Source organism: Phaethon lepturus, unplaced genomic scaffold (genome assembly GCF_000687285.1).
Source record: "Phaethon lepturus isolate BGI_N335 unplaced genomic scaffold, ASM68728v1 scaffold38938, whole genome shotgun sequence".
In the NCBI taxonomy this organism is placed as follows: Eukaryota; Metazoa; Chordata; class Aves; order Phaethontiformes; family Phaethontidae; genus Phaethon; species Phaethon lepturus.
Window position 1 is genome coordinate 1 of NW_010556181.1, and position 27,510 is coordinate 27,510.

The window sequence follows — 27,510 nt, forward strand, 5'->3', positions numbered from 1 at the left end:
GCCGGCACCCTGTTCAAGGATGAGGAGTTCCCGGCCTGTCCTTCTGCGCTGGGCTACCAGGACCTGGGACCGTACTCGCTCAAAACCCAGGGGATAATCTGGAAGCGCCCCACGGTAAGAGTGCGTTATAACTGCCTGCTTTACCGGGTTCAGATCTCATCAAAGCCCACCTGAACATCCATGCTAAATCAGTGGTGAACCTGAATATCCACTATTCCCGTATGTTTCGGTTTTTTCCTCTGTCTCGCTTTACCTCCATGGTTAGCGGAAGCAAGGTTGAAAAGGGGGTGGGGGAAAAAAACAGAAATCAACATCTTCTAAGCCCTTTATAAAGCAAGGAATCCTGTAAAGGCTTCATGGGAACCTGCTTCCTCTCCGTCCCCCCCAGCTCCACGCAGCTACGAGGCCAGGGTACAATCCGGAGATGGATGCAAGCACCCCAAGTGTATCCAGACAGGGCGCAGGGCACCCCAGGAGATGCCAACCATCAACTGTAACGGTACCCCCACCATGGGCCTGACACTGTGCACCTCAGGAAATCCGGCTAATACTTAAATAAAATCCTCTGCCTCACTACAAGCCACCTATAACAGTTGAAGAGCAACTGACTGGAACTGTTATTACCAAAGCACGTATATCCTGTAAATGGCCTTTCATTTAAAAATGGTCATTTTCAGCAGAATGCTGAACTTTTTTAAAGCCACAAAATCAGGGCTTTAGTGATTTTTCTGCACTTTCATTTTTCAGTAATTTTTTTCTGCCCCTGCTTTGCTCCTCCTTTGTCATTTTGCCCCTCCTTGCAACATCCAGAAAAACTGCAGAAGGGGAAGGACAGAAAACCCCCGAACAACTTACCTTCCTCTGATGGGGGAAAGGAGAACAAGAAAAGAAGGGAAAATTTCAGGGCTTCGGTTTTTATTATTTTTGTCACCTGAAAAGTGAGAAATGGAAACCTGCAGGTTTAATAACTCCAAGTTTCTACCCTGGCAACCCCATCTGCCCATCGGCACCTCACTCTGGCACCTGGATGTTTCAGCAACAAGCTGGATGTGTCTCTTGGCTTTGCCTACCCTGGGAGAAGATCAGCCTTTAGAAAGCTTATTGAATTAGACTTAGGCTCCTCATGCCAGAACAACCTTGTGCCCACTGCAGGCACAGCCACAGTCGCAAGTGTAGCAGGGCCAGGAATGACTGAGGACTGAGATCCAACAGGGTTAAATGTCCCAGCCCTGCCTGCCAGAGACCTGCCCCTGTGGGACCCCTCTGCCCTTCCAGCACTCAGCACAAGCCGGTTACGGACACTCAACCCACAGGTATCGGGACCCCCGGCTTATCCCTAGCCATGGGGCAGAGTCCAGCCCCTGCTGCAAGGCGACACAAACCCTCTACTTTGCTCTCCTATGGAGGGACCTGGATCTGACCTGCTTCTACGGGTGGCGGATGGCTCCCGTCGGAGGTCGCAGCCCTGCTCATTGCTTGGACTTTTCCAACCAGCTGACAGGTTGCCATCTGCGAACTCTGCCCATGATTGCAGGCTGATGGGATCGCCGTTCACTTACCTGCCTGCATCCGAAACAGGCAGCAGGACCTGTGGGCAACCTGGAGGGGACCTGCTGGAGAAATGCCCCCTGAAAAATAAATACCCACTGCTAAGGTCATCCCACCCAGCTTGTGACTGCTGGTTTGCAGACAGTGGGTGTTAGACGCTCTACCATCGTAGACTTACCTTTTGATTTCAACAGTGGCTTTACAAAAAGAGAGAAGGTGGAGATGCAGTTATGCAGAAGGTGCATGTGGCACCTGGCAGTGGCTCAGAAAGGCCAGGTGTCCAGGTGAGTAATAAGCCATACGCAGCTGACTGCCACCAGGTGCACTGATTTGGAAGGAGGAGAGAAAGAACAACACAAAACCCTTCCTGTGTGGTAGGTAACCTGCTCCTGATTCCTACCCACCCAGACAGCTGCAAGGCAGCTGACCAGCTGGATGACCACAGAAGCAAAAATGATGTAGCTGAGATCACACCTACTGCGAGAGGACATTCACAAACTGGCTCTTCATCACACACACATATACGAGAAATCCTGGGCTGTCCCCGATGCCACGGTGCAGCAACACAAGGATGCTCAGAGCTGCCCTCCAGGAGAGCAGGCAACTGCCTAAGCCTTCCTCAACACTGGCCCCAAGTTTGGCTTCCTATAAACTGCCCTTGCTGCCATCCAGAAGCTCATGGAAAACGCTCGGGAGATAGTGAAGGCTTTTGTCTCTAGAGAGACAATATTAACTTCCCAATATAGGGCATGAATTGTCATGAGTGGGGGTAGGAGGAACAGTCATACCCATAACCTACTTGGCTGGCCCCAAGGGTCAGCTAATAAACGTGTTTGGGTGGCTGGTCTCGCAGGAATTGAGGTTGGTTTGGGGGAACCTCCACGCCAGTGGCAGTGGAAACACGGCTCCGGTGCCAGAGCCAGCAGCAACCATCACTAACTTATTTGCACCTCTTGAGCCAAAACCACAGCAACTTACAATAAGATGTAAATGCTGAGGTTGAATTTTCACCTCTCCCCACAGCAGCTTAAAGTTCTCACAATTATTACTGACAGTCTCAAGTAGAAAAGGTCTTCAGGGTTTGGCTCCAAAAAATACATGCAGTTTTCAATTTAATAAGGCAATGTTGTTCTGACACCACGTTAATCAGATAAAGGACAAAGGATATGTTTATAATGAAATGTTGAAAGTGTTAATATTTTTTGAACATTCACATCGAAACAATGAACAAGAAATGGGAACTTTTCAGACCAAAAAGGGTGATGCATACTTTGAAAATGTGTTTTTTCAGGAGTTGTGCACCAACCCTCAGTTTATAATTGGAGGAGCAACTCGAACAGACATCTGCCAAGGAGAGCTGGGTACGTACAGCACTTCCGAATTTTGTTTCAGAAGAAGAAAAAAAAAAAATGAAGGCTTCATTTAAGAATTCCTCATACACAGACCATTTTATTGACTATCTCCCAGACTTAGTATGGAGAGAGGCAGATACCCAAGAGGGGGACTCGGGTACCAGCATTGCTGCCTGGGACAGGGTGTATATGGGCTTGTAAGAGCTATGTCAAACCAGGGAGACACCAAACTCTCTCCTGGAGGTAGGAAACTAATTATGCCTTTGTGGAGCAGAAGGCTGGCTTGCTTTTCACCTCTTGAGACAGAGCTAGACACCAACCTAACTGGGAGAGCACTTGCCCAGAAGCAAGAGGTGGGGGTTCATGCCCGTCCCAGCAAGAGCAGCTCCAAAGATTCAGGGGACAAGGGACACTGGGGAAGTTTCACCCAGGAGCCTAGTCATTAGGGACGTTTATTTGCGAGGCAGAGCAAGTCCCAGGCCCAGTTTCACACAAAACAAATACACAATAACCAAGGAGTAGAGCAGGAACAGGTTTAGTACAGGGGCTGGGGCTATGACGTGCTATTTCACGCCAAGCGGGATGGGCCATCTGCTTGCAGGCATGAGTTAGAAACAAGGACCACACCATTAAAAAAAAAAAAAAAAAAGGAACAGAGCACGTAAACTTTGTTGGACCATCCACAACAAGCAAATTGTTCCAAGCCAATTGTGCAAACACAGCCAAAAAAGTCAGTGTTGCTCAGCTCCCCGAGTTGGGGCCTGATGCTGACGAGATGCCTCTCGGAACTCATCCTCTCCTGGAGATCCACCATTAAAAAAAAAACCTTCTTACCGTTTTTCTCCGATGCTTGCCATTGTCTACCCAGAGCTCCTACGCGAGCGGCCAGAAGGTAGCTGTAAGGGGGCTTCGTTCCCCCGTCAGATAGCTGCTGCGCCTGCCTGCCTCGCTGGTAAGATCCAGCTCCAGAAGACAGCAGCGACAGCCTCTCCCGACTACGTATAGAGGCGAGAAGGCTGAAACTCTTGTAATGAGAATTTGATAGATTGGACACAGAGAAATCGGCTTTTCTCCCCACTGCGCTGCTTACCGCGGTACTCCTGACCTTACTGGTCTTCCAGCTCATCCATTGCACAAATGAGATTCAAACAATTTCTGCAAGTCATTGGCAATAAATAATACCAATGCTGGTCCTGTAAACACAGCACCATTAAAGCAATTGCTAAAAAATTCCCTGGTGTGTGGGCCTGTGCTCCAAATGCTAAAAATAAGACGCCCAATCATATACTTGCTCCAGGATATTTATTTGGTGGATGCTGGAACAGAGCATGGGGAAATCACTTACTGTATTTTAGGAGAATGGTTCAGATAAGTAATAAAAGCCACACTTCTTGTCACCTCCAATTTGGGAAGTTTCTATAATAGCATAAAAAAAAAATAAAGATCATATGCCTGAAGTAAAACTTCATTTTCCTTGACAGTTTACAAGCTAAAAGGACTGAAGAATATTACCTGCTCTTAAACTAGAAGAAGTCAATGCATTATTTGTGTTAAGCCTAGAAACTGAATGCAACTACCCTGAGCCTCTTTTTATTTCTGTCACCTCCTGAATGTCTCTGTGGAGTCCCAGTCCTTTGTACTAAATGGGCTTTCATTAGAGAGCGGTGCCAAAAATCCATCAAATGGTGGTAACAACAGAACTGGGACCAAAAGCCTCCTGTGAACCTGGGGACAGTGCCTGGCTCTGGGCTTTCCCAAGCCAGTCTTCAGTGGGCAGTACCCCAAGTGCTGGTCCTGAAAGCTACCCCCAAAGCTGGAAGAAAAGCCCCCAGAGCTGATTCTGTTTTTGTTAGGAGCTTCCTTTTCTCTCTCTCTCTCTCAAAAAAAAAACCCCAAAACCAACAAAAAACCAAACATAAAATAATCAAAGATAATCCACTCCTGTTTCTGCAAGGCTGCTTACAATCACTTCTACACACGCTGACCCTTCCCAAAAAAATAAGCTTCAGAATAATGGGACTTACCTTTAACGTTCAATTACTTGCCTTACATCTGAGGCATACTATGCTTTCTTGGTATTTGATCCAATACCTTGAATATCAAAGCCCTTGTTACTAAAGCCCTCATGTAAAACACTTCTATTGAAACATTCAACCCTGATTACATATTTACATAAACCATGTATATGACCTGTTAACAAGTTCTTTAGGGAAATAGAGCCTATTTTTAATCTTCTCTGACATGTTTCTTTTCTTTTAAAAATAACACTGCAGGCCTGGGTTTGTACGAACAAATGGAACAAGAAAACCCAGAGTTAGTCTCACTCCATTAAACTCTCTCTGACAACAGCGTAAGCTAGATGAATATCAGCTTGGGAAGCTTGATGGGAACTTGAAAGACCTGAAATACTTAAAACATTCTTTGAACCATATCTTTTTGATAGCTTAGTAACAGCTTGGAATGCGGTCCCGTAGTCTTTTATTATTAAAGGTGACTGACGGAGTTTTCTTGCAGATATCTGAGTAAGTTCACCCCAGAATTGTTTGCAGAAGGCCTTAAGAAGCGAGTGGCATAAATTTAGTTTAAAGAAGACAAAACGTACTCAAACCCTCTCCGTTTAATATTAGCTTTCCAGATCTGCACCGTTTGTCTTCACGGGTCACCTTTTCTCCTGAGGGGTCGGCGGGCACTCCGGGTGCTGCGGCTCCCTTGGCCTGGGCTGTCAGCCGGAGAAGTCCCCTGAAGTCAGCGCAGATGCACCAGCTCACACTAGCTGAGAAGCCCACCCCACACGTGCTTTGTGTGAGCCTTGCCTCGTGGGCAGGTTTGAGAAGGTTACGGGTGGGTTGGAGAACAGACCAAAGCCTGACAGCTCTGAGGTAGATCTGCTACCTGTTGAGGGAGCCTTTGGAGCTCCTGCAGGAAAGAGAGGGCTTAATAGTACTCACTTATTTTTGCTATAGACATTAGTATATGTCCCTTCTGATGTTCAGGCCCAGGGGTATTAGAGATCCTTGTTCTAGCAGGTAGATCCCCTAGATCTCAAAAAATACATTCACTGACAAGTCTGAGACCCCAAGGAGAAGAAAGCCCGTTCCTTTGCTGGGTGCTCGTTTGCCTTTCTGTACGCAGCTGCAGAGCTGAATTCATTTCCATAGAAAACTTTAGGAAGCCTTCCTTAGAAATCTCAAAGTAGGAAGAGCCTGCACTGCCAGAAAGTATAAAGCTGTTGGCCAGTGCTTCCTCGACGTCTGGTAGAATGCCCCAGGTGCTATGGGCTCTGGAGAAGGCCTTCCAGCAGAGGCTGAAGCTGAGAGTCAAATCTGCTTGACAAACGATGAAGCAAGAGCCACAGCATTGTATGAGGACCCCTTCTGAATGTCAGGCGTTGCCGATTCAGCAACAAGCCAGAGTACAGTCAGGACAGGAATCCTCTGTACTGTCCAGTTAGATCTTGGAACTGGACACTTGGACCTCTGGCTTAAAGTCACTGCCACCAGGTCAACGAAGCACCAGTTCAGATGCTCTGCGCCTCGACACTTCGATGGTAGCTAAACAGAAACCGAGCACTGCTCTGCTGCAACCGAAACTAATCAAATTTCTCATTTATTTTACGGCCTCTGAGAGCGCAGAGCGTTTGGGTAAACATCATCCGTGTAGAGGAGTCGCTCAGCTCCCAGGTCACCAAGGATTCTGTATTCTCTGCAGCAATTCGATTATCTCCAAAAACCAGGAGATGCCCGCGTAGCGCTGAGAACATGCGACACCTCAGTGCATCTGCGAGCAGCGAGGGATTTTTGTTTCAAGTACACTAGTAGTCAAAGTAATTCTCCAAGATCATGTGTGTGTATGCACACACACACACACAGAGCTAGGTTTCACGTTTACCCTTCCCACCACAAACTCAAGGTCAGAATTGCTTATTCCAAATTAAAAAGAAAAAAAAAGAATTTGACTTTACCAACATTACAAATTACTTCAGATCCAGGAAGCGAGCGGGCTTATTTTTAGTACATGAACTTTTTTTCATGAAATATGAGACTGAGCAGAAAGCAGTGTATGTGCCTGTAGGTGATTTAGCCTTGCGGGTCTAATGCTGAGAAGACTTTTTTTTTTTTTTAAATTTATTTTATAAGCTAAAAGGCTAAAAATTCAAATGCATGTAGTGAGCATAAATGCTTTTTGATATTGTTGTTTTTCTTCCTATAACTGCGTTGGAAATACATTAAAATTAAATATTAATTCATAAGCCAATTGGCCTCATTTCCTCTCCCTCCAAAAATTCACTTTTTAGAACGGGAATCCAATAGTTTCCTCACAGTTTGAGAGATGACTTATAAGCTGCAGCTGAATCAGGACAAGTTTTAGTGGTCCTACGTATGCTGCTTTTCTAGGGAGCTTGTGCTGCCGCACTCTGCTGTAGGCACAACCACAAACACAACTCTTGATATTTGCTGCTGGCAAAATGCTGTTGAACTTTGAAAAAAGGAACATGTACTGCCAATTTGTACTTTTTCTAGAATTAGTGATATATTACCCAGTAGGGCTGAGAAACCTTATTAGTAGGCCGGGATCCCATTGTGGTACACAAGGTAAGAGGCAACCTCTGCCATTTCGGCTCCATCCTGGAAGCTCCTTGATACGGACAGATTCCTGCACCCTCTTTGATTTGTCCTATAGCCACCACCACAGGAACCTGAACGTAATGCATTGCTTGTAAATAGAGACGGCCCCAAGCCATCTGCATCTAGGCACCCCATGCAAACCTTCCTTTCCATGGGGTTCCTGCGCAGCAGCCTGTTCCCCGCTGGTTCCTTTCGGAGGGCACGCTTAACATTTCTTCGGCTGCAAACTTAGCCGAAGATATTAGGCCCTCAGGTAAGGTTGACAGCTAGGACTCAGCATTGCTCGAGGCAGGCACAGCTATTTTTAAGGCCAAGTTCACCACTGCCATTCTTCCAATACAATTCTTTCCGCGCGTCCTTTAAGCGGACTTGCCCCTCGTGCTTCCCCGGGAGGTTGGGTTGCATGGCATGTCTGTGGCAGGCAGAAGCGCCAATGCCAATGTCACTCGCTCTCCCTGATGCTAAGAATTTAATTCATACCGTAAGATAGCTGTAAAGGATTTCACGCTGCATTTGGCATCTTACGGGGATGAGATTCTGAAATTGTTTATTTCTGAGTCAGGGAAGTAAATTACGTATTTAAGGAAAGCCCTCTCATTTCACTGATTCTTCTGCCTAATTGCGCATCAAACACACACCATCCTCAGCAAAGCTCAGAGCAGATTCCCCTTCGTTGGCTGTGAAAACCTGGCCTGGACCAGGCAGGGGAAACCCTTCCAGATGTTGCACATTAGGAGAGCACAGAGTCATCACTGCTACAGACCTTCTCTGGTCTCACCGGGGGTGGACGGACACAGCAGGGACGCCAGGACCCTCACCCTGCCATATTCTCAGAAAGGGTCTTCTGTGCTTCACAGCATGCCAGGGCAGCAAGAAAGCCTGGGGTAGTTGGAAAAGCAAGGGCTTCAGTTCTAACTTTATACAACTTTTCATCTTCCCCCTCTGAGGAGCCGCTCCCCACACTTATCACCATTATTTCTACCGCTCCAAGGAAAAGCAGAAGTTATAACAGCTTAAGGCATAGACCTGTACAAAGGAAAGCCTAGAAGAAATAGGTACAAAGCAGGTCAGAGTGTTCTCAGTCTGATTTTTTCCAGCATCTGTATTTTTTGGAGAGAGGAGGTTCTTAAAGACTTTTCCTTCCCTATTTGTTCTCTCCCAGTTTTGCTTGTTTTCTACACAGCTGGGAGGAACTTTCCATTCCACTGAGTCAAGTCCTCTTCCACTGAACACAAAATAATTTCTAAAATAATTAGGTTGAAGATCAGCTTGAGAAGGTTTTTGCTCATAGTTGTTCTAGTTGGCTGAGGCTCTTAGACGCTCTCTTCTATATGCACAGCAGCAACATTTTCCTATTTCCAATTTAAACATCTCACAAATCTTTTATTTTATCTTCTCTTCTGCAAGAGAAATCTTACCTTTCAAGTAAGAGCTCTTGACTCAAACAGCTCTTCTGCAGAGTAGCATTTAACCTGCCTCACACTTCCTCTTCAAACTTCACTTGCGTAGGGTGAGCAGGACAAGCTTTTTTTTAACCTTTTCTCATAAGAAATGCAGGTGGATGGGGCGAAGCAGGTAATCCAGCCATTTTCTACCCCCTTCCAGTTTGAACGGTCTTTCCTGAATGTAGCGGCCAGGACAAAGGAAGGCTCCTCAGGGAAGGCTCACATGGCACCTCACATCCTAATACTAGGTTTTCCTTCCTTTTTGGAAAAGCCTGGGCTGGCACCCTGGGTGGATCGTGGTTTTGCACCCATATCAGATCAGCCATCTCAGGTGGTTACAGGTCATCCCACCAGGGACACTGCTTTATCGGCGTTTCTGGAGTCGCTGCTTGCCTAACTGGGAACAGCTGTTTCTTGCTCAGCTCGTAGGAGGCATCTGGGAACCTCCCAGTGGGGCGCAGGCAGCGGGGAGCACGCGTCACCAGGCAAGTCCCCGTATCTTACCTTTACAATTATATTCGTCATGGCACTAAATCATAAAGCCCAAGTCAACATAAAGAGTTAAACACTGCTCTAAGCTATTAAATCATGCTACAGATTAAACTCCTTGGTTTCTCTGTTAGCTTATTTCCATTGAAGCAAGAGCTCTTATGCCAATTCCTTCTGCAGAATAGGCACCAGCACAAAGAAACCATGTCTTGGCACAGATAATCCACCGGGAACCAGGAAAATGTTAATACCTTCAGAGCAGCTTAGCAGCTTTGTTTTCCTAGGCTTTCTGCACACCTCAGAAATAACACATAACCACAAAAGCTCTTCCTACAGTATGCCAATACTGTAAGAAACCCATGAGTCACCGGGTTTCCCAGGTGCACCACCTTTGGTGTGATAGAGGCTTCCACTTACCCAACCTCCAGTCCACAGCAAGCAGGTAACCAACCCAGCAAACAGCTCAAGTTGCAAGACACCCAGCCTCCAGCGCGGGCTGCGCATGCCCGTCCTTTCCAGGATAAGGAGGGGACCAGAGAAAGGATTCACCTCCTTGCAGAGTTCTCAGGAGGCTTCAGTTTCCATTAGACTCACATGCAAATCCGTAACGATAGCCCTAAGTGCTGGTTCAAATTCAGAACTTCAAAGAAAAGGCTAAGAAAGAATAGCCACTGGCATGTTCCTGCTACCCATCAAATCTTCTCCAAAACATAGGAATGCAAGTTCCACCACCCTTCTACTCAGCCAGAGCTTTTTCCCCTCTTCTGCACACCTTCTAAGCCCTTGCCTCTCCCAGCTGTGGTGGCTTGGGTCTAGTTAAAGTACTGCAGGTCATTAACTCTGTACTGCCCAGCGTGGCTTTGCAACCCACATACCTCAAATGCCTTCTCCCTCTGGCTATGTTGTTGGTCTCCTGAGGGCATTAACAAGCTTAGATAAAGCAGCCTGCTTTCGCAGCTTCATTAAAAAATCAAAATAGCGAAGTCCAAACTAGATCATTGGAATTACCACCATGATCAGCCTCAGAGGCCCCAAGATACCTATGCGGTCCGGGTGAGTGGAAAATGAGTAAAAGAGATGAATAACAGAACAAAACAAGAATGAGTTGCTGAACCAACACCGAGTCTGGCAGGATCCTGCAGAGCACTTAATGCTGGCATTTTAGTCTAGATGGGAGCGTGACATAATGGTGTAAGGATCAGCTCAGCAAACCTGTATTTATTAATGAACTTTTCTGCCATGTAACCTATGTGTTTTTAGGTGATTGCTGGCTCCTGGCTGCCATTGCGTCTCTCACTTTGAATCCAGATGTTCTGTACCGTGTTGTTCCCAAGGCTCAGAGTTTCCAGAAGGATTATGCTGGGATCTTTCATTTCCAGGTACCTATACGGTCAGAGTATTGAGAATAAAAGAGGAAAATGCTAGTATTTAGCTAAAAGCAGCTATTTTGTGGTTGGCACAGGCTAAATATTCAAGAATTACAGTGCATAAGTGAAACTGGGGCAGGGGAGAGGGAAGAAAAGAAGAGCAGGGTTAAATAACATCAAGTGACACCTGCTCGCTGGCGAGGTTCTGCTGTCTCAGGGCTCTGGGGAGTTATACATGTTTTGGAAACTGAGCCAAACCATCGCGCCGCAGGAGTCAAGCCACGCTTCGTCACCGCTGGCTGTTGAGAGCAAATTCAGGCTGATGTGGTTTCCCCTCCTTCCCCTCCCTCCCTGTACCTGTGTCTGGGTTTCCTTGCGGACGGAGCCAGTGTGTGGGAGCGGAGCCAGCTTTCACTAGAGGTTGGGCTCAGGTGGGAGCAGTAGGGATTCACTCTGCAAAGCTAAAGGAGGTGTTTTGGTGAGGACAGATGTTATAGAGCACAAACCTAACCCTTCCACCAGCTCGTCTCAGTAGAGGGGTTATTGTGTGAATTACCTTCTTTCCTTTCAGGACTGCATCAAATTCGGGAGTACATTTTTCAAGTGTTCAGGCAAAAAATTAGCACTGGCAATGCTTCACACATCTCCCAGTGTTTTCAGAAGGGATTCGCTCTATTGAATGCTTCCCCTTTGGGTGACGCCTACAGGGGTGTTGGTTTTTTTCCCCTGGTGGGTTGGGCCTTAAAGAGCAGACAAGGAAAGAGACTTTAGAGTATCCTGTCTACACTCTAGCTTTCTAGACTCTCCACCACATAAGCTCTGCATGGAGCCCAGACGGTGTTCCAGATGTTATGTGCAACAAGTTGCTGTTAATATTACCTATCAGCAAAATTTAATACAGCATTAAGAAGCCTGCTCAGCACTTCACAGGGCTGGGAAGAGTTTGCCTCTATAACAAGGGAGAGGAGTTCAACATGGGAATGAAACCTTACAGTCACTTATCCAGGGGAACGGATGACAAGTGAAGGGGTAGGAAGATGGTAGTGTGGAGCTAGTATGTGCGCACCAGCCCTCACCATCTTTTCCTTTCTTCTTTTCATCACAGTTCTGGCAGTACGGGGAGTGGGTGGACGTGGTGGTGGATGACAGGCTGCCCACCAAGAACGGGAAGCTGCTCTTCGTGCACTCGGAGGAAGGCAACGAGTTCTGGAGCGCGCTGCTGGAGAAGGCCTACGCCAAGTATGGTGGCTAAGCAGGAGGCAGCTCTCCTGGGTGTGCAGAAGTCAACTGCCCGGGTGGTTGTGGTGTTAGACACAGTGTGCTTCACTCAAATGCAGCCTCCATTCCACCCATTTTTTACAGTTTCCTCTAGGTCCATAAAGGGTACTGCCAACTCTCTGTTTCAAGGAGCATTACTTCTGCTGTCCTGATGATCACATGGACTGAGAGATGCTAAATTATAAACCCTTCTTTCTGCAGTGCCGATGCTTACAGTTGGAGACGGACCCTTACACAGCTCTTGTCATGTCTCCCACAGGTTGAACGGCTCTTATGAAGCTCTCACAGGAGGATCCACTATGGAGGGCTTTGAGGATTTTACTGGAGGCATCTCTGAGTCCTATGAGCTGCGGAGGGCTCCTTCGAACCTGTACCAAATCATCCAGAAGGCTCTGAGAGCTGGGTCGCTGCTTGGCTGTTCCATTGATGTGAGAGACTGCTGCTGCTTTACTCTCCTTGCTCCTGTTCTCAGGACTCTGGTCCATACTGTAACGAAAACTCAGACCAATGTTAGACATAGGCAGGTCTGAAGTAGAAGCAAACTATGATTAATGGGAGCCTTTTACTGATTTCAGTTATAAAAACTTTAGACTAGGTTATAAATAGCCAACTCTTGTCATGCCTCCCTTTTTGCAAGACAGCCTGTGATAATACTTAGAGCCATGAACTGGGGACTGCTCTTCCTGAACTCTGTTTTCATTCTCTGAGTATCTTTTTTCATTCAAATTCTGTGTAATTTCAGCTCCAGACACTCAATGGCCAGAGACAAACTCTTTGAGATAATTTGTGGTAGCCTGTAGTCTGATTCTGGCTTTGGATTTCAGTTCTAAAAAAGTCCTAAAAATTATTGACACTTGTAATACAAACTTTCTCAAGTTAGAGATGATGTTTGTACATATTTTGGAAACTTCACGCCTTTCACATCCCATTTGATTGTTTTGTTGGAAATCCTGGTTCATGGCATATAGGATTACCAGAGTTCAAATTTTGATATGCTGGGTCTCAGCTGAGGCAGGCTAGAGCTGAGTTCACATGAACATGTCTTTGCAAGTGACTGGGTCTGTTACCTGAGCTGGGAATTGGATTTAGATTTAGATTTCATTGTATATTCTCGAACCTCTGCTGTGCTAGGACTGCGTATATAGGGGCATGAAACTGTGGAGGTGAACTTTTGCTGTGGTTCTCGCCTCTATTTAATATACTTTGCATGGAGAATATTGATATTCATTGTGCATACCACTTTGGATATCTTTCCCCATATTAATTTGCTCATGAAAGCTGAGTTCATACACAATATATAGTCCTAAATGCGTCTACTTTTATTGCCCCAGATAACTACTGCAGCTGAAATAGAAGCAATCACAAGTCTGAAGCTGGTAAAGGGCCACGCTTACTCTGTCACTGGAGCAGAAGAGGTAAGCCAGCCTCTCCAGGGCCGTCATACAGAACAGCTTGGGGTTGCGATACCGCAGTGCTTTCAACTGTTTGGTGTCTTTCTGTGACTGACCAAATAAAAATGTTGCTACCTTATGCACCCCCTTACAGAAAAAGAAAGAACCTGTAGTACTTAACCAGATTGGGAGCTCTGTACTGGTAATTATATAGAGTATATTGTGCAGTCCGCAACTTCTGTTGTGCTAGCAGACTGGAATATAAAATATAAAGGTGGGCCAAGCTGTTACTGAAATGGAGGGTACGGAAAGGAGAGATGGGAGAGGAGGCAGCCCCAGGTATCGGTACTGCATGAGGTGGGAGCATGTGCTTTGCCAGTCAGCGCCCGTGGGAAAGGAGTAAAAGCCTCTTTCATGAACTCTCCCGTTAGGCTCATCTTCACGGTGAGCCCTACATAATCCTGCTCCTCTGAAACCAGAATCATTACCGAGGTGTTCGTGCCAAATAACCTCTTCCCAGCTTTGCTGTGTTGTGTGATGTCTCCTGCTTTTGAGGACGTAGATATGCTGCTGGTTTGTAGCCGACGTTTTTCCTTGCAGGTTGCTGCCGTTGTGTGAAACGGTGAGTGCTGGAGCTAATGGCTTGCTTGGTGGCACAGGATAATGCAAAATAAGGGCGAAAGGCATCTAGGTGTCTTTTAACTATTGCAAATTGTAATGGACTGCCTCACTCAAGTACAAATTGTGCTTTATCCTGCCTAAAAAGCAATTGCCCCGTGATGATTGGAATAATGGAAGTGCTCAGGCTCTGTTTGTTGTGGATCTTTTAGGTGTGTTACCGAGGACGGCCAGAGAAACTAGTGAGGCTTAGAAATCCCTGGGGTGAAGTGGAATGGACTGGAGCTTGGAGTGATAAGTAGGTTTTTATATGCCCCTGCCTCTCTCTCTTCAGTGTATTTCGGTATCTTTTAAAAATTAAATTGGGAATATGCAGTTAATCCAATCACAAAGCACATTTAGGCGAGATACTGAATCAGTTGGAATAAAATGCTATTAATTTATTAGCAAGGTTAGATATTGATCTGCTCTGCCCAGTGGGCATTCTTCCCTGCCTCAGGCAGAGCTTTCTAATAAGAGGGAACAGCCGACGTTTTAATTGCGAGCAGCCCAAGGCAAGCCATAGCCACGTCATTTTGCGGGATGGTTTTTCTCCGATTGATCCAACTGATGGTGCCAGGAGGAGGGTGCGCAAACCAGTCCTATTCCTGGGAAATACAGCAGGGCTAAACCATTGTGCCTCTGCCTCAACTCTGAGGTTGCTGGGCTCTAAATCAGAGCAGTATTTGGTTTCTACTGGAGAACCTTGAAAAAATGGGGATGTTGATTAAGCTAAAGACCCAGAAGTTTGAAAATTTGTCAGAAACTGTCTGGGCTCAAACTATCTTGGAATCTCATGAGAATGGCAGTGACAACACCTCTTTTATTTTTCTATTTAGCATGGCATGAATTTTACTCTCATTTGGGCCGCGATGTATTTTTTCATGCAGTGCTCCGAGAGTTCGGTTTCCCGTGCTGACTGACTGCAGTACCCGCCGTGCCGACGTTGTAGAATACTTAAGGATAGAACATAGAGATAAACATTAGAATTATTCCTACCTTTATCAGAGCTGCTTTGCTCAGCCCCAAGATAAGGTTCCTCAAGCACACACACACGCCATATCCTGATTTTGTTACACCGGTTTTGCTATGGGACAACCCTGCGGAGGCAGGTGCGGAACGGCACCGCCACGCGGGAGCAGATCGGAGCAGAATCCAGCTTGCTGCACCGTGACATCAGAATGGGAAAGGAGCAATGCTGTTTTCTGCAGTGTATTTTCTAATTCCACCTTTTTCCTTTCCTGTTCTTTTCTGACCCCAGCAGTGGAGCTTTTATCATTTCCCCGGGGCGGGTATCAGGCAGCCCAACAGCTTCTTACAAAGAAGAAGCTCTGACCAACTTTCCGACTGCCTGTTACCTAATCCAGCCGGTCTGCGACACTTGTACATTCTGGCACCTGGCAGTGATGATTCAATTTATTTATTCGGCTTATTTGTCACAAATACGGTTGCAGTCTGGTTCCAGCCCTGGATAGACAGGCTGCAGTGTGTACTGCCATCGGGAGGGGCGGAAGGTCTAGTTTGTGAAGAAATACGTAGTCCTTTATCAGCTGGAAGCAAAGACAGAGACTAACTCTCTTGATCTCGTCATAGAATAAGCCACAACTGAACAGCTTGCTTTTGTGCTTTGTCTGCAGTGCTCCTGAATGGAATTATGTCGATCCCAAACAAAAACAGGCTCTGGATAAGCAAGTAGATGATGGAGAGTTTTGGTGAGAATCATTCAGTTAGCTTAACGTTTTGGACATTTTGTGTGCACGTATGCTCTTTAAGCAGTCCTTACAGCTGAATGGAGAGAAACTGCCAGCTCCAAAGGGGTTAATAATGGCATGTGCGCATTGTTAGCCCCTTGTTTACCTCCCTTCCCGTTCAAATATTACCTTTTATTAGAGCTTGCATAACTCAGTGCTTATCCAAAATACAGAGACCAGATGGTAATAAAATTAATGAGGCAGTAAGAATGAACCTCAGCTGCTCTATATTTTGAGGTTTGTTTCTTTTTTGCCTAAATGCTACACACTAATGAAAAAGTTTAGATTACCAGCTTGGGAAGAGTCTGTTTACCCAGACCTAACGGAAAGCCCATCCCAATTAGCTGATTATATGGCTCAGTACTGAACCCGTGTCACTCTGTTCTAGACTGGAAAGATAAATGCCCGCCGTCTTTCAGTGCAATCAGCTATGTGGGACATAAGGCAATGAGAAATGAGAACAGACCTCTCCTCGCAGCATAAAGTGATCAAGGTCTGTCACTCATGCAAATCTACTAGGAATGGTAAAAACAAACATCAGCAACAGAATTAAAGCAGAACACCAAACTGAGACTGCTTTTCTACAGAGTGGCTCTTTCATAAGGGCCAGCTCTTGCCCCCATTAAGTGGCATCTCCTTGCACGTTCTGTTCCGACAATTTTAGTGAATTTACTTACGAAGCATGATGCACGAGGGGTTGCCCACAGCTGGGGATGACAGAAAATGGTATGACTGAACCCATAATGTGTAACAGCCGTTGAGAACAACTGTCTCCAGGAGACACAGTTCATTCAGGGAGTGGGAAATTTTGTTTCCCAAAAGCCAGTTCCAAGCTTCAGAGTTCAATTAAATGGGACTTTGGGCAGCTCTGCAGTACTGACGCTTGCTGCCCCGTTGGGAGAGACCTCCATATGCAGTCGCCTCGACTGTTGCAGGCTGATGGACTAACCCTGGTCTTCTTGTGCACCAGGATGGCATTTTCGGATTTTCAAAGGCAGTTCACCCGCCTTGAGATCTGCAACTTGACTCCCGACACTCTGACAAGCAACGAGGTCAATAAATGGGACCTGACCCTGTTTAACGGACAGTGGAGACGGGGTTCGACTGCTGGGGGCTGCCAGAACTACCAAGGTGGAGACCCAGCCAAGTGGGGACTTGGTGAAATACCAACAAAACAATCAAAATAAATGCTTGTAACCAGAGGGGGCTTTGGTGGGAAAGGCTTGGAGGTGCAGCTCTTTCTGTGGGGTTTAGATAATAAGCAAAATCTTGGCAGCCTAAACCAGGTTCTAATTCACACTTATTTCCTTGTCGGGGATTACCAGCCCGCTAAGCAGTTAATTCATGGCTATACTCTTTTTTTTTTTTTTTTTTTTTTTTATCTGCCTGCTTTTCCTGCTTACATGGCTTTTGCTACTCACTGGAGTAATCCTCCGAAGGGTTGGGTAGGCCAGGAAAGTGTCACAGTTCATGTGGCAGTGTTGCTTCCCATTCATTTTCAGGTTAGACCTCTGGAGAGGCTGGCTGGCCTTTGATCCTCTTGCAACAATAACAGCCTCGGCCGAGGACTTTTCCTGGAGATAAATGACAGGCTAGAATTAATGACATCAGCTCCTTCCTGTTGGTCATTACTCCCCAGGAAATACCTTAGTGCTTTCGTTTGCCATGGCTCTAATTGATATTCAGCGTAGCTGTGAAAGCATAAAACCATATAACATAATGGAAAAGACTAGAAAAACTCCAGGCAAAAGTCCTTCCAAAGAGATATTCTCTGTAATTCTAGTTACAGCCATCTTGGCTACAGTGACAGCAAAATCTCCTCCTTTTTGTCTTGCCTTGGGAATTTTTAGTGACGTACTGGACCAATCCCCAGTTTAAAATCCGGTTGGATGAACCAGATGATGACCATGAAGGGAGTTTGAATGAGCCATGCTGTACCATACTGGTGGGCTTGATGCAGAAGAACCGCAGGAGACAGAAGAAAATGGGAGAAGCTCTGCTTAGTATTGGTTATTCCCTCTATCAGGTAAAGTTTGTTCCTGAGTAAAGGCTTTATTCCCTGTTCTGTAACACTGGAAAAAATTAGCAGCGTGTTACATCTTGACATTCACCACTACAATAAGAACTGGATTTTGCAAGATGATTCAAATCCTTCTCTCATTTCTTCCTGACTTACATAATATGGGAAGATTCAGATAAATTTAGGCTCAGGTTTTGTCCCACTTTAACAGGAGAGCAGTGTAAAACTAGGGGCAATAATTTATCAAGAGTCTCATTGAGAGCCTTCTCTTAAAAAATCTGAATGGGGGCAGGCTCAGGGTGCCTGGCAATTCCAGATAAGTGTTTCTGATTACAGCCTATCGTCAGTGCTCAGTAGTCACTTTCTTTTTTTAATATTTTCCCCTTGCATTTGAAAATTGTTTTGATTCGTTATCTACCATGCTATTATTCTGGGTTTTTTTGGTTTGTGGAGTTTTTTTGTTTGTTCAGCCCCCCCCCGCCCCGATTCTCCCAGTGTTGCTTCTGTCTCTAAAAATACAACATAGGGAAAAAACCTGCAGTGTCACCTCTAATTTCTGTGATGTGAGGGGAGAGAAGCAAATATAAAAATTTCCAACCAGTATTGCCATTCACAATATATTCCTCATATCTGGAGAAAAGCAATTAAATGTTGTATAGACTCCACTGGATGAAGATCATTAACCAGCACAGGTGGGAGCAGATGGGAATGGCTGACTCTTGCTCATATATCTTGTGCAAGATGGTTCAAAACTAGGCAGGTTTTCCCTAGTGCCTAAGTGTCTGCATACACAAATGGTTCTCACCGAGCACGTTTTTGAGTTGCCATCTGTGTGGTGCCAAGCACCCAGGCCCATTGGCATCCTGAATTTTGACATTAAGGATGCTTGTCTGCTCATATCACTGAGTACAACCCTGGAGAAGTTAGCAGAGCTTTTGTGCTTTACATCTATTTCATCCCATCTGCCTCCTCCATGATCTTTTCCATAGTAGGGTAGACTTGGTGACTCTTAACATGATGAAGTCTTTCTTTTGAAAGAAATGGCTGTTAAGTCATCTCAGGTAGACATCCAGCTATGATCCAAGTTCCTTGGGTCATGCACTGTTGTGGATTTAAATCATTGCAGATGATACTGTGGCCGAGGAGGTCCAGTTAGGACAGCATGGATGGTGACCTAAAGCAGATCTCTGTGCAGGAGAAGGTGAAAAGGTGTGTGCTCAAGCCTACCTGCCCTGCAGAGCTTTTGTAAGTCATGTAGCTCAAACTGCCTTCTGACAGCTACTGTAAGTGGGCCCATCACCAAGCTCCTGACCTTCTAGTATGCTGGTTATAAGGAATAAGACCTGAGGTCTCAAGGGGCCGTCTCAGGCCCCAGAATCATTGTATGGGTGATATTTTCAAAAGCTCTTCTGGGAATTGGGAGGACAATGTCTTCGGCTCTCACTAGAATCTGTGCTCTCAAGGCAGCTAATTGCTTTTGGAAAAGTTACCTTATATTTGGAGGTACAAATTAACATAGCAATTTAGTTAATTTAGGAAGGGCCAAATCCTGACATTTTTTGCTTGTTATATTTGCCTTAGAACAATCTCATCATCCTCAGGCTGGTTGCCAGTGATGGTAGTTCTTATATTTTCATCATATTCCAGTAACAGTAGACTAGTAGATTTTAGGTCTGCTGTAATTCTCAGTTTGGTTTTGGTTAGCAAAGTGGACCTAACTTGTTGACTTTCCTGACTGAACACTTCAAGGCTTACCCAAATAATCCCAACAACTAGCATCATCCACAACACCATATCAGGAGAAAAGCAATTTAAAGGCTGTATAGATTTCTCTGGATGAAGATCCTGTTTTTCCTTTGGAACAGCTCTAGCACAAGTTAGAACTTCATGTATAACTGATACTACAATATGTGGCTGTAAATGAAAATGAAAAAAACATGTCTGAAGGAGGCTTTTTCTGATTTTTTTTTTTCCCTAATGATAGAAGTGGGTATGTAGCAGCCCTTTAATATCAGATCTTTCTCTTCCTTTCAGATTCCTCAGGAGGTATGTAATCTCTGCTGAAGACTTCTAGCCTCCAGATGGGCACCTTCTGTCACACTGGAGAATTTAGCTACCAGGAAGACTTCTTCCTTACTAAAGACGGCTCTTCTGGAGAGCTTTATTCTTGGATCATTGGACAAATATCTCAAGTTCTGAATAATCATTTCCAAGGGACTGGGGCACAAGGCTTCATTACAGACATCTAAGTACCAATCTTGACTTCATTTATACTCGTTGAAATTTGGCTTCCATTAAGTTTGTGTAACAGAGGTCAGAATTTGTCTATTTAGTACAAGTGAAGTCAGAACAGGGTCTCTGCACTCTAAAATTGAGAAACTGTAGCTAATGTTGTTTCAAAGAAATGCCGGACTCTGTGGATCTATTCCTTTTATAGCTCTGAGCTGGGGCTTCTGGTAATGAACAAACCCTGCTCAACCTTCCCTAATCCTCACAGATGTCAATACTGAGGTAGAGAGACTTTTCATTCCTGAAGAAAGAGACCCCAGGGGTGTCTGGCAGTAGGAATGACCTATATTCATTACTGAGGTCCAGCAGCCTGCGTTGCCAATTTTTCCTTGGCTTTTCAGCCCTTTTCTTCTCTCTCAGCAAATGAATGTGTGGTCATGCAGCAATTAACTGTGTTCTTTTAACAGCCTTGCAGATGCAAAGGGAAAATGAACTTTATATATTGAAAAAGATATGGATCTGGCTTCTTAATCTTTGCAGTCCCACTCAGCTTAAGATAGAGTGAGACAAAGGATGGGGCTGTTGAATAAATACCAAATCCAATCTTATCTTCAGAACAAGGGAGGAAAAAATCCTGTATTTTTCTACAGTTTACAACAGAAAAATGGAATGATTATAAAATGTTTGATAACATCTTTGTGTGCTCTGATCTTAGACAGCCAGAAACCTTATTCATATGCAACGTTCCCCACCCTGTGTCAACCACACAGCACCTTTTCTGGATCATGGAGTCATGCTTTTTGAAAGACATCCTTGTGGAGCAAAAGTCATGAATAGGAGGCTTATAGCAGAGAGAGCTATTCTTACGCTATTGTTCCTTCTCACATCAGTGTTTTGTTTTATGAGCTATGCAACGTTTCACTTGCTTAAGAGTATATTGGTATTAAGGAAAAGTTAAGTAGTGTTTTCCATCTACTCCAAAGGAATAGCCTTAGTATTACTAATAATCGTTGGGTAAATCATCTAACGTGGCCCCAAAAGTCTCCCCTTGTGACTAGTACTTTGTCCTGTTTACTGTTCCTTTCTGTCTGTTTAAAGAAATCAGGGACTTCAATTCCTGCTTAAATAGGAGATATATCCCATGCCATAAATTGCTCATAAACATTCTGAAATTTAAATTTGTCCACAAGCAGCCCGTGAAAACAAAAAACTCTCTATACACGGACAACTTAAGTACAGCAAGTACTAGTTTCGCCAGATACGAGTACACAGTATGATCTTTTTATTTATTTTATATCACATATTGTAGAGAGGCATGTGAAAAGATAATCTTTATAGAGAAAGATCCTTGCGCCTTCTAATTATCTGCCTGTGTTTCCCATGACAGAACCCTGGTGGTTATCTTTTATGCCACCACTTGTGGATTTATTATTTTATGCTAAGAAAAATCTTGAGATGGCTTTAAAGCACTACATTGAAATAGAGCTTACCAGTAAATTGTCAAATTGTTTCTAACAAAAACACATTTCCCACAGCTGGAAAATAACACGGATATTCATGCGAACCGTGCTTTCTTCACAAGGAACCAGCCAGCAGCCCGGTCTGATCCGTACGTCAACCTGCGTGAAGTCTCCAGCCGCATGAAGTTGCCCCGGGGAGAGTACCTCATTGTGCCGTCCACATTTGAGCCTTACAAAAACGGAGAGTTCTGCCTGCGAGTTTTTTCTGAGAAGCAGGCTAAAACACAGTGCGTACCTTGTCTGTAAAGCCTCCTCTTCTGCTGGTGAGGCACGTAAAGGAAACGGCCGGGTGTTGCACCCACATCCTGTGCTCTATCTTTTGCCTTAGTCGGCAAAATAAGCCCATTTTTAGGACCTATTTTCTTACATAGTCTACTGTACGTGACACACACACCCATGACAGAGAGTCACGGCTCTGCAGATAGCCTCCGCCAAGCACTCCGTGAAGTAGAAGTTCCCACAATTAAAGCGTGCAGGATTTGGGAGTATGACGATGAGGAGATGGGTTTTAAAAGGGGTTGTATCAGTAGCAGCTATTGAATGAAAAAATAGGAGTTTGGATACAAGACAAGAACAAGAAGGCTGGATTTCCCAAGGAAAATGTCTTCAAAGAGGTGGGACAGACAGAGGTGGGATGGGGAGTGTGGGAAGCAGGAAGCCTGGGGGCTTGTTCTGTGCATTCGCTAACACCTGACATTAAAACAGCTTGTTTTGGTAATTATTTTAAAGGCAAATGGTAGACTCATCATTTCTGGTTGGTTTATATTTTTTTCTTTTTTTTCCTTAGGATGATTGGTGACGTGGTGTCTGCAAAACCGTATGAGGTAAATGTCTTAACAGGGCGGATCGGATTTTTCTTTCCTAGCAGACTTTACCTTCATAATCTGGGGGGAAAATAGGGACAAGATTTTTATTTCTCCCCTCAGCTGGGATCACAATGTGTGTTTGTGCTCGGGAGAAATATCTTCTGGTTGTGGGGATCCTTTACATATCTCCATATCCTAGTTTCATGTGCATTTTCACGTACCTGGGCCCATGTGGCACAGAAACTGTAGACTGGGCTGGAACACATTGAATTGTCCTTCCATCTAGCACAAGTAGGAGAAGGTGGGGAGAGCACAGAATGATCTTCTCCATAGAAACAAATAGTCTTCCTGAAGCCCAAGAGAAGTTGCAAAAGCAGGCTTCCAAGGAGCTGCTGAATTGCTATGGCCAGGCGCAGCAACATTTTCACTGCAGCTATTTCATAAAACTATCTTGGCTGCAGAAGGAAACTTTTTCATCAGTCTTAGAAAGTATTTGCTCCCAAATGAAGCCAGCCCCCGGCTAGTCGTGATTTAAGTAGTGCCTCTGGTTTGCCGTCGCTGCAGAGCAAGTGCTCGTTTTCCATTGCTGTAAATAGTCCCCTGTAAAGCTGCGTTACGATATCCACAGCTCGCTTGCTAGGATCACCTTGTAAGCCACAGTCTCGGTCATCTCTTTCCTCTAGCCTCATGTCAATAACAAAGACATAGATGATGAGTTCAAGACTCTGTTTCAAAAGCTCTCTGGAGAGGTAAGTGGATTAAAGTGAAAAAAAAAAGACTGGGATCTCTCTGTTATGATTATGCAGATATTTGACTTGCCAATTCCTTTTACCGTCTGGTCTTCAAAAATCCAAGCGGTTCTCCCCTTTTATTAACTCACAGCTTCAGTTCAATTTATTTTACAATAGAGCAGTTTTACTACATTGTTCCTCTTATTGGTGCAAAATGTGATTTGTTCCCTCGGTAATGCAGGTCATGGAATAACTTTGAAAATAAAGGTGATAGGAGTGAGGACTGTGTAAATATTATCCCATGGTGAAATAAATTACCTGTAGAGTTAGTGTATAATTCTGACAATTGCTTAGTTGGCCAATTCCTTCCTTTTTGCTTAGAAGTCCTGGGAATCAGAAAGCTGTTGGCTGAACTTTCTATTTATTGTATTTGACAAACCTCAGAATCGACAAAGCCCCGCTGCACTAGCCTGTGGCTATCACGTCAGATGTTTTCTTAATGAACAGGCGGCCACTGGTGCTGGAGAGGGAAAACATCTTCTACGTTAGAAAGACCTTTTTGAGTTTTGGGAGGACAATTTTAGTATTGTTTGGTTGTAGTTTCCATAAGCCTGGAAAATCTCAAATGCTCTCCTGAACCTCTTTAGCTGAGAAAGAAGGCAGTCACCTAATTCAGTCAAACCTGTTAAGAAGTTAACATTTACTGGGTCATGTTACCATGGCATCTAACAAACAACTTCCCATTTGAAAGGCTGGGAAAAATTCATGGTTCCTGAGGATCTCCTCTATGTGATGTCTGATGGTCAATGTAAAGTGTCAGAAGAAAATTAAAGTTTTACATACCTAATATATGGAAGGAAAACAGCCTCTGGATGTCTGGCAGCAAATAAATATAGTTTGTTTCAAATATTTTTTATGTTAACAACTAAAGTGTATTTTCTGACCAGGACTGTGAAGTGACTGCAACTGAACTTCAAACTATCCTAAATCGTGTTTTGGCGAAGAGTAAGTAACGTTATATAGCTCCCCTTGAATGGAGCTGGGAAATAGTGAGACATAAAGTTGCTCTTTGGTCAGAGTGAGTATCTGCGCCATCGGCACACAGACAGGTTCTGTGCTAGCAAAACCCAGCTCTACCAGCTCAGGGTGATGAAAAACTGAGTTTTTGTCTGCCCCCAGCTCAGTTTCTCCTGGCCCGTTGAACTTCTAACATGGGGGGTGGAAAAATACCGCCTGGTGCTCCCCTTCCAAGCACTGCCAGCCGATGTCCCACAGAGGCACTGTACCTTCTTGGGAGGACCACCATGGGAAGATATTATTATGCTGCTGCATAACTTCTGTGGACAGATAGAAGCTTACCACCCGCAAAACCAATACCATCCCCTGTCCCTGGGCCAAAAAAACCCCATATTAATCACCTGAAGGGAAACAGTGGAAGAAATGGCAGAGCATTTACTTTGCTAACAAGATTTGAAGGTAGCCGACATCTCCAAAGTTGTCCGCAGAAAAATATTTGTCTGAAAGTATTTCTGACTTGGATTTTTGTTTCCTTTTTGTACAGGAAAAGATATTAGAAGTGATGGATTCAACATCAACACCTGCAGGGAGATGATCAGCCTTTTAGATGTATCCTTTGAATGTCATTTCATCACCTTTAAAATTTCTGATTCTCTTTTGCAAAACTTCCTGACAAGACAAGGCTAAGTTTACTCTTCCGTCATCCAGGTGCATGGCTGGAGACATAAAATTCAGCCAAGCAGCTCTATCAGCTGAGGGTGGCAGAAACCTGAACCATTTAATCACCGGCTGCTTCTTTCACCTGCTTTGCATCTCTCGTCACTCAAACTTTCCCCTAAAAGTAGTAGGGAGGAGAAGCAGGGACCTGCTGCCTGGATGCACCCGTGCGGTTTCAGATGCGTACCGAGTGTGCTTGGCAGGAGGCAGGTTCTAAGCACAACCTCCGCTTCCATCTCCAAGTCAGGTGCCGCTTGCAGAGCACAGAGCTCAAAGCAGCAGAGACACGCCGGAGAGCCTGTTCAGAGGGAGAAGGCTACGAGCACGTGCTGTGCCTCCCTCCCTCCTGCATGGCTTGTAGGACACGTGGGAGCTAATAAGCTTTGCGTAGCCAAGGGAAAAGGAGAGGTCAACGCAACCGCCCAGTACTCTGATGTGCTGGGAAGGTAGCCAGTGCATGGTCAAGAGCCATGCTGCCAGGATTACACTAATGTTGGTCTCATGAGATGGTCATGTTGAGGTCAGCAGGGATGAGCTGTGGATCTTGTGGATCACCGGCTGTTTGGAGAAGTGATGCCTTTGCCCTACACTCTACAGCCTCGCAAACCCAACAAGGCAACTCACCAAGTACAGCATCATGGGGGCCAGCTCCTTGTTTCTGCATAATTTTCCATAGGAAGGGATGTTCAGGCCCTGAAGGACATGGGGGAAGACCATGTAGCCTACTATTGACTGTCTTTGTTAACTCACAGTTCCTGTCTCTGCTTTCTAACACTTACCCGCTGTGAGGCCAGTCCTTTGTTTCCCTAAGGGCTTTAATCTACTGTTAACTGTACAAAACGCAAGCGGATCTAATCATGCTTATATATTTAGCAATCCCATATATCATTCCTTGAGAGTGCAGATAGCCTAGAAATTCTTGGCATGCCTTTAACTAAGCAAATGTAAAGCTGTGGGCATGCCTGTGTGAGATGGAGATGTATTACAAATGAGAATGAATATGGCATTAAGATGACACTGTGATGGGTGGTTTGTTTTTATTGGAACTGTTTGCTCTCCAGTTTTGCTAAGGAGAGAGGAATCCTGATTTTTGAACCATGCCTTAACATCCCCAGACCAATGGGTCCGGCACCTTGGGACTTGTAGAATTCAAGACACTTTGGATGAAGATTCAAAAGTATTTGGTAACATAATATTTCTGACTGTCTCCTTCCCTCTCAGCTCTGAAGTACAGATCCAGAACTGAGATAGGGTTAAGCCACCACAGGCAGATATACTTGGAAGGCTTCCTTCTCATGGCTGGAGTTAGTCACAGAGCTCAGAAACACCTCTCATTTAAAAGGACACAAGCAGATCCTCTTTCACCTTGGCCTCACCTCCGTAATTTGCAATACTTTATGGAAAGCCACATTAACCCTCTTTCATTGCTGGCAATGACAGCTCTCTGCTTGCCTGCTGTATTAAAGCTCATACGAACATGTCTCTGCTGTTACGATACGTTACATTGCCAGCTGAGCACCAGCAAAGACAAGAAACATATTTTTAAGACCTAAAAAAAAAATCTGGCTTTGTACTTCTTAAATCTTGTAGAAGCGCAGAATTATTTTTCTGACAGAGGATTTACTATCCCAGCAAGTGTACCCAGAATCAAGCAGCCTAAAGGAAGGTCAAATCTGAACCTGCTTTGTTTGACAATATCCCTTTTGGGCAAGTCTGCTGCTACCATTCTTGATGCTGGTGAGCATCTGCCCCAGAGGTTCGTGAGGAGATGTTCAGCTCTCCTTCAGCTGGACACACCGGCTCTGTCCTGAGACTGGTGGTGGCAGAGCAAGCCCTGAGAGCCAACTCCAGTCTGACCTGTAGGTCTGGGTGGCTTCTAATTCTGGATGATAAACCTGCTGGCAGTAGAAAGCATCTGTCGTCTCGTCTGAAATATTAAGCAACATGGACTTTGTCTGTTGCAGTGTTTGCCACATGATAGGATATTTTCCTTAACGGCCTGTCTGCCACCACCTAATGTGAAGGCAGGCAGGCTGCCAGCCCATGGGAACGTGTTTTCCACTCTGCCTTGCTTGCCAGTAGCTACTTGAGACATCTCCCTTGCTCGTTGACATTTCAAAGAGCAGGAGCTGGCAGGGGCAGCCCCCGTCCCAGCCATCAGAAACCCAAGGCTGTGTCTGCACAGCAGCGTGGTGGTGGGGATGCAGCTTTAACCTAGCTACAGGAGCAGGGAGGGTGGCAGGGCATGGGCTGCAGCGTGGGACTAGCAAACCAAGGTTAAAGTCTAGAGGATCCCTGGTTATTTCGTTCTGGCTGCTAGCTCCTGGCAAGCCTGGTGTTACCATGTCTTCAACTACTGTTGTTACCCAGCCATGAAAGCCAAAGCCTGGTTGCCCGTGCTTGCATCATCACATTGCTGCACTGGCACACATCGAAAAGCCATTTCCACACTCCCTCTGCTGCAGGCTATCTATAAGCAAGTGGACAGCGACTACTCTGGTACCATCGACTCCCATGAGATGCGAAATGCCCTCAGAGAGGCGGGGGGGGACGCTGCTTGGGGCACC

The 27,510-nt window shown here is 45.2% G+C and overlaps 1 protein-coding gene across 1 annotated transcript in view; it reads left to right on the plus strand.

The window, feature by feature from the left end:
* Positions 1-3: 3 nt before the first annotated feature.
* The window catches only part of CAPN8 (calpain 8), a gene marked incomplete at its 5' end in the record, with an annotated part of 30,106 nt that continues 2,599 nt past the window's right edge, over positions 4-27,510 (plus strand). Inside the window, 18 exons of the mRNA XM_010292403.1 lie at positions 4-114; positions 2,840-2,909; positions 10,720-10,838; positions 11,932-12,065; positions 12,364-12,532; positions 13,436-13,519; positions 14,326-14,411; positions 15,790-15,864; positions 16,874-17,034; positions 17,754-17,929; positions 19,958-19,969; positions 21,688-21,899; positions 22,460-22,496; positions 23,162-23,227; positions 24,157-24,214; positions 24,771-24,835; positions 26,059-26,127; positions 27,409-27,484. Coding sequence (XP_010290705.1) covers positions 4-114; positions 2,840-2,909; positions 10,720-10,838; positions 11,932-12,065; positions 12,364-12,532; positions 13,436-13,519; positions 14,326-14,411; positions 15,790-15,864; positions 16,874-17,034; positions 17,754-17,929; positions 19,958-19,969; positions 21,688-21,899; positions 22,460-22,496; positions 23,162-23,227; positions 24,157-24,214; positions 24,771-24,835; positions 26,059-26,127; positions 27,409-27,484 — 1,780 coding nt within the window. The remainder of the gene's footprint in view (positions 115-2,839; positions 2,910-10,719; positions 10,839-11,931; positions 12,066-12,363; positions 12,533-13,435; positions 13,520-14,325; positions 14,412-15,789; positions 15,865-16,873; positions 17,035-17,753; positions 17,930-19,957; positions 19,970-21,687; positions 21,900-22,459; positions 22,497-23,161; positions 23,228-24,156; positions 24,215-24,770; positions 24,836-26,058; positions 26,128-27,408; positions 27,485-27,510) is intronic.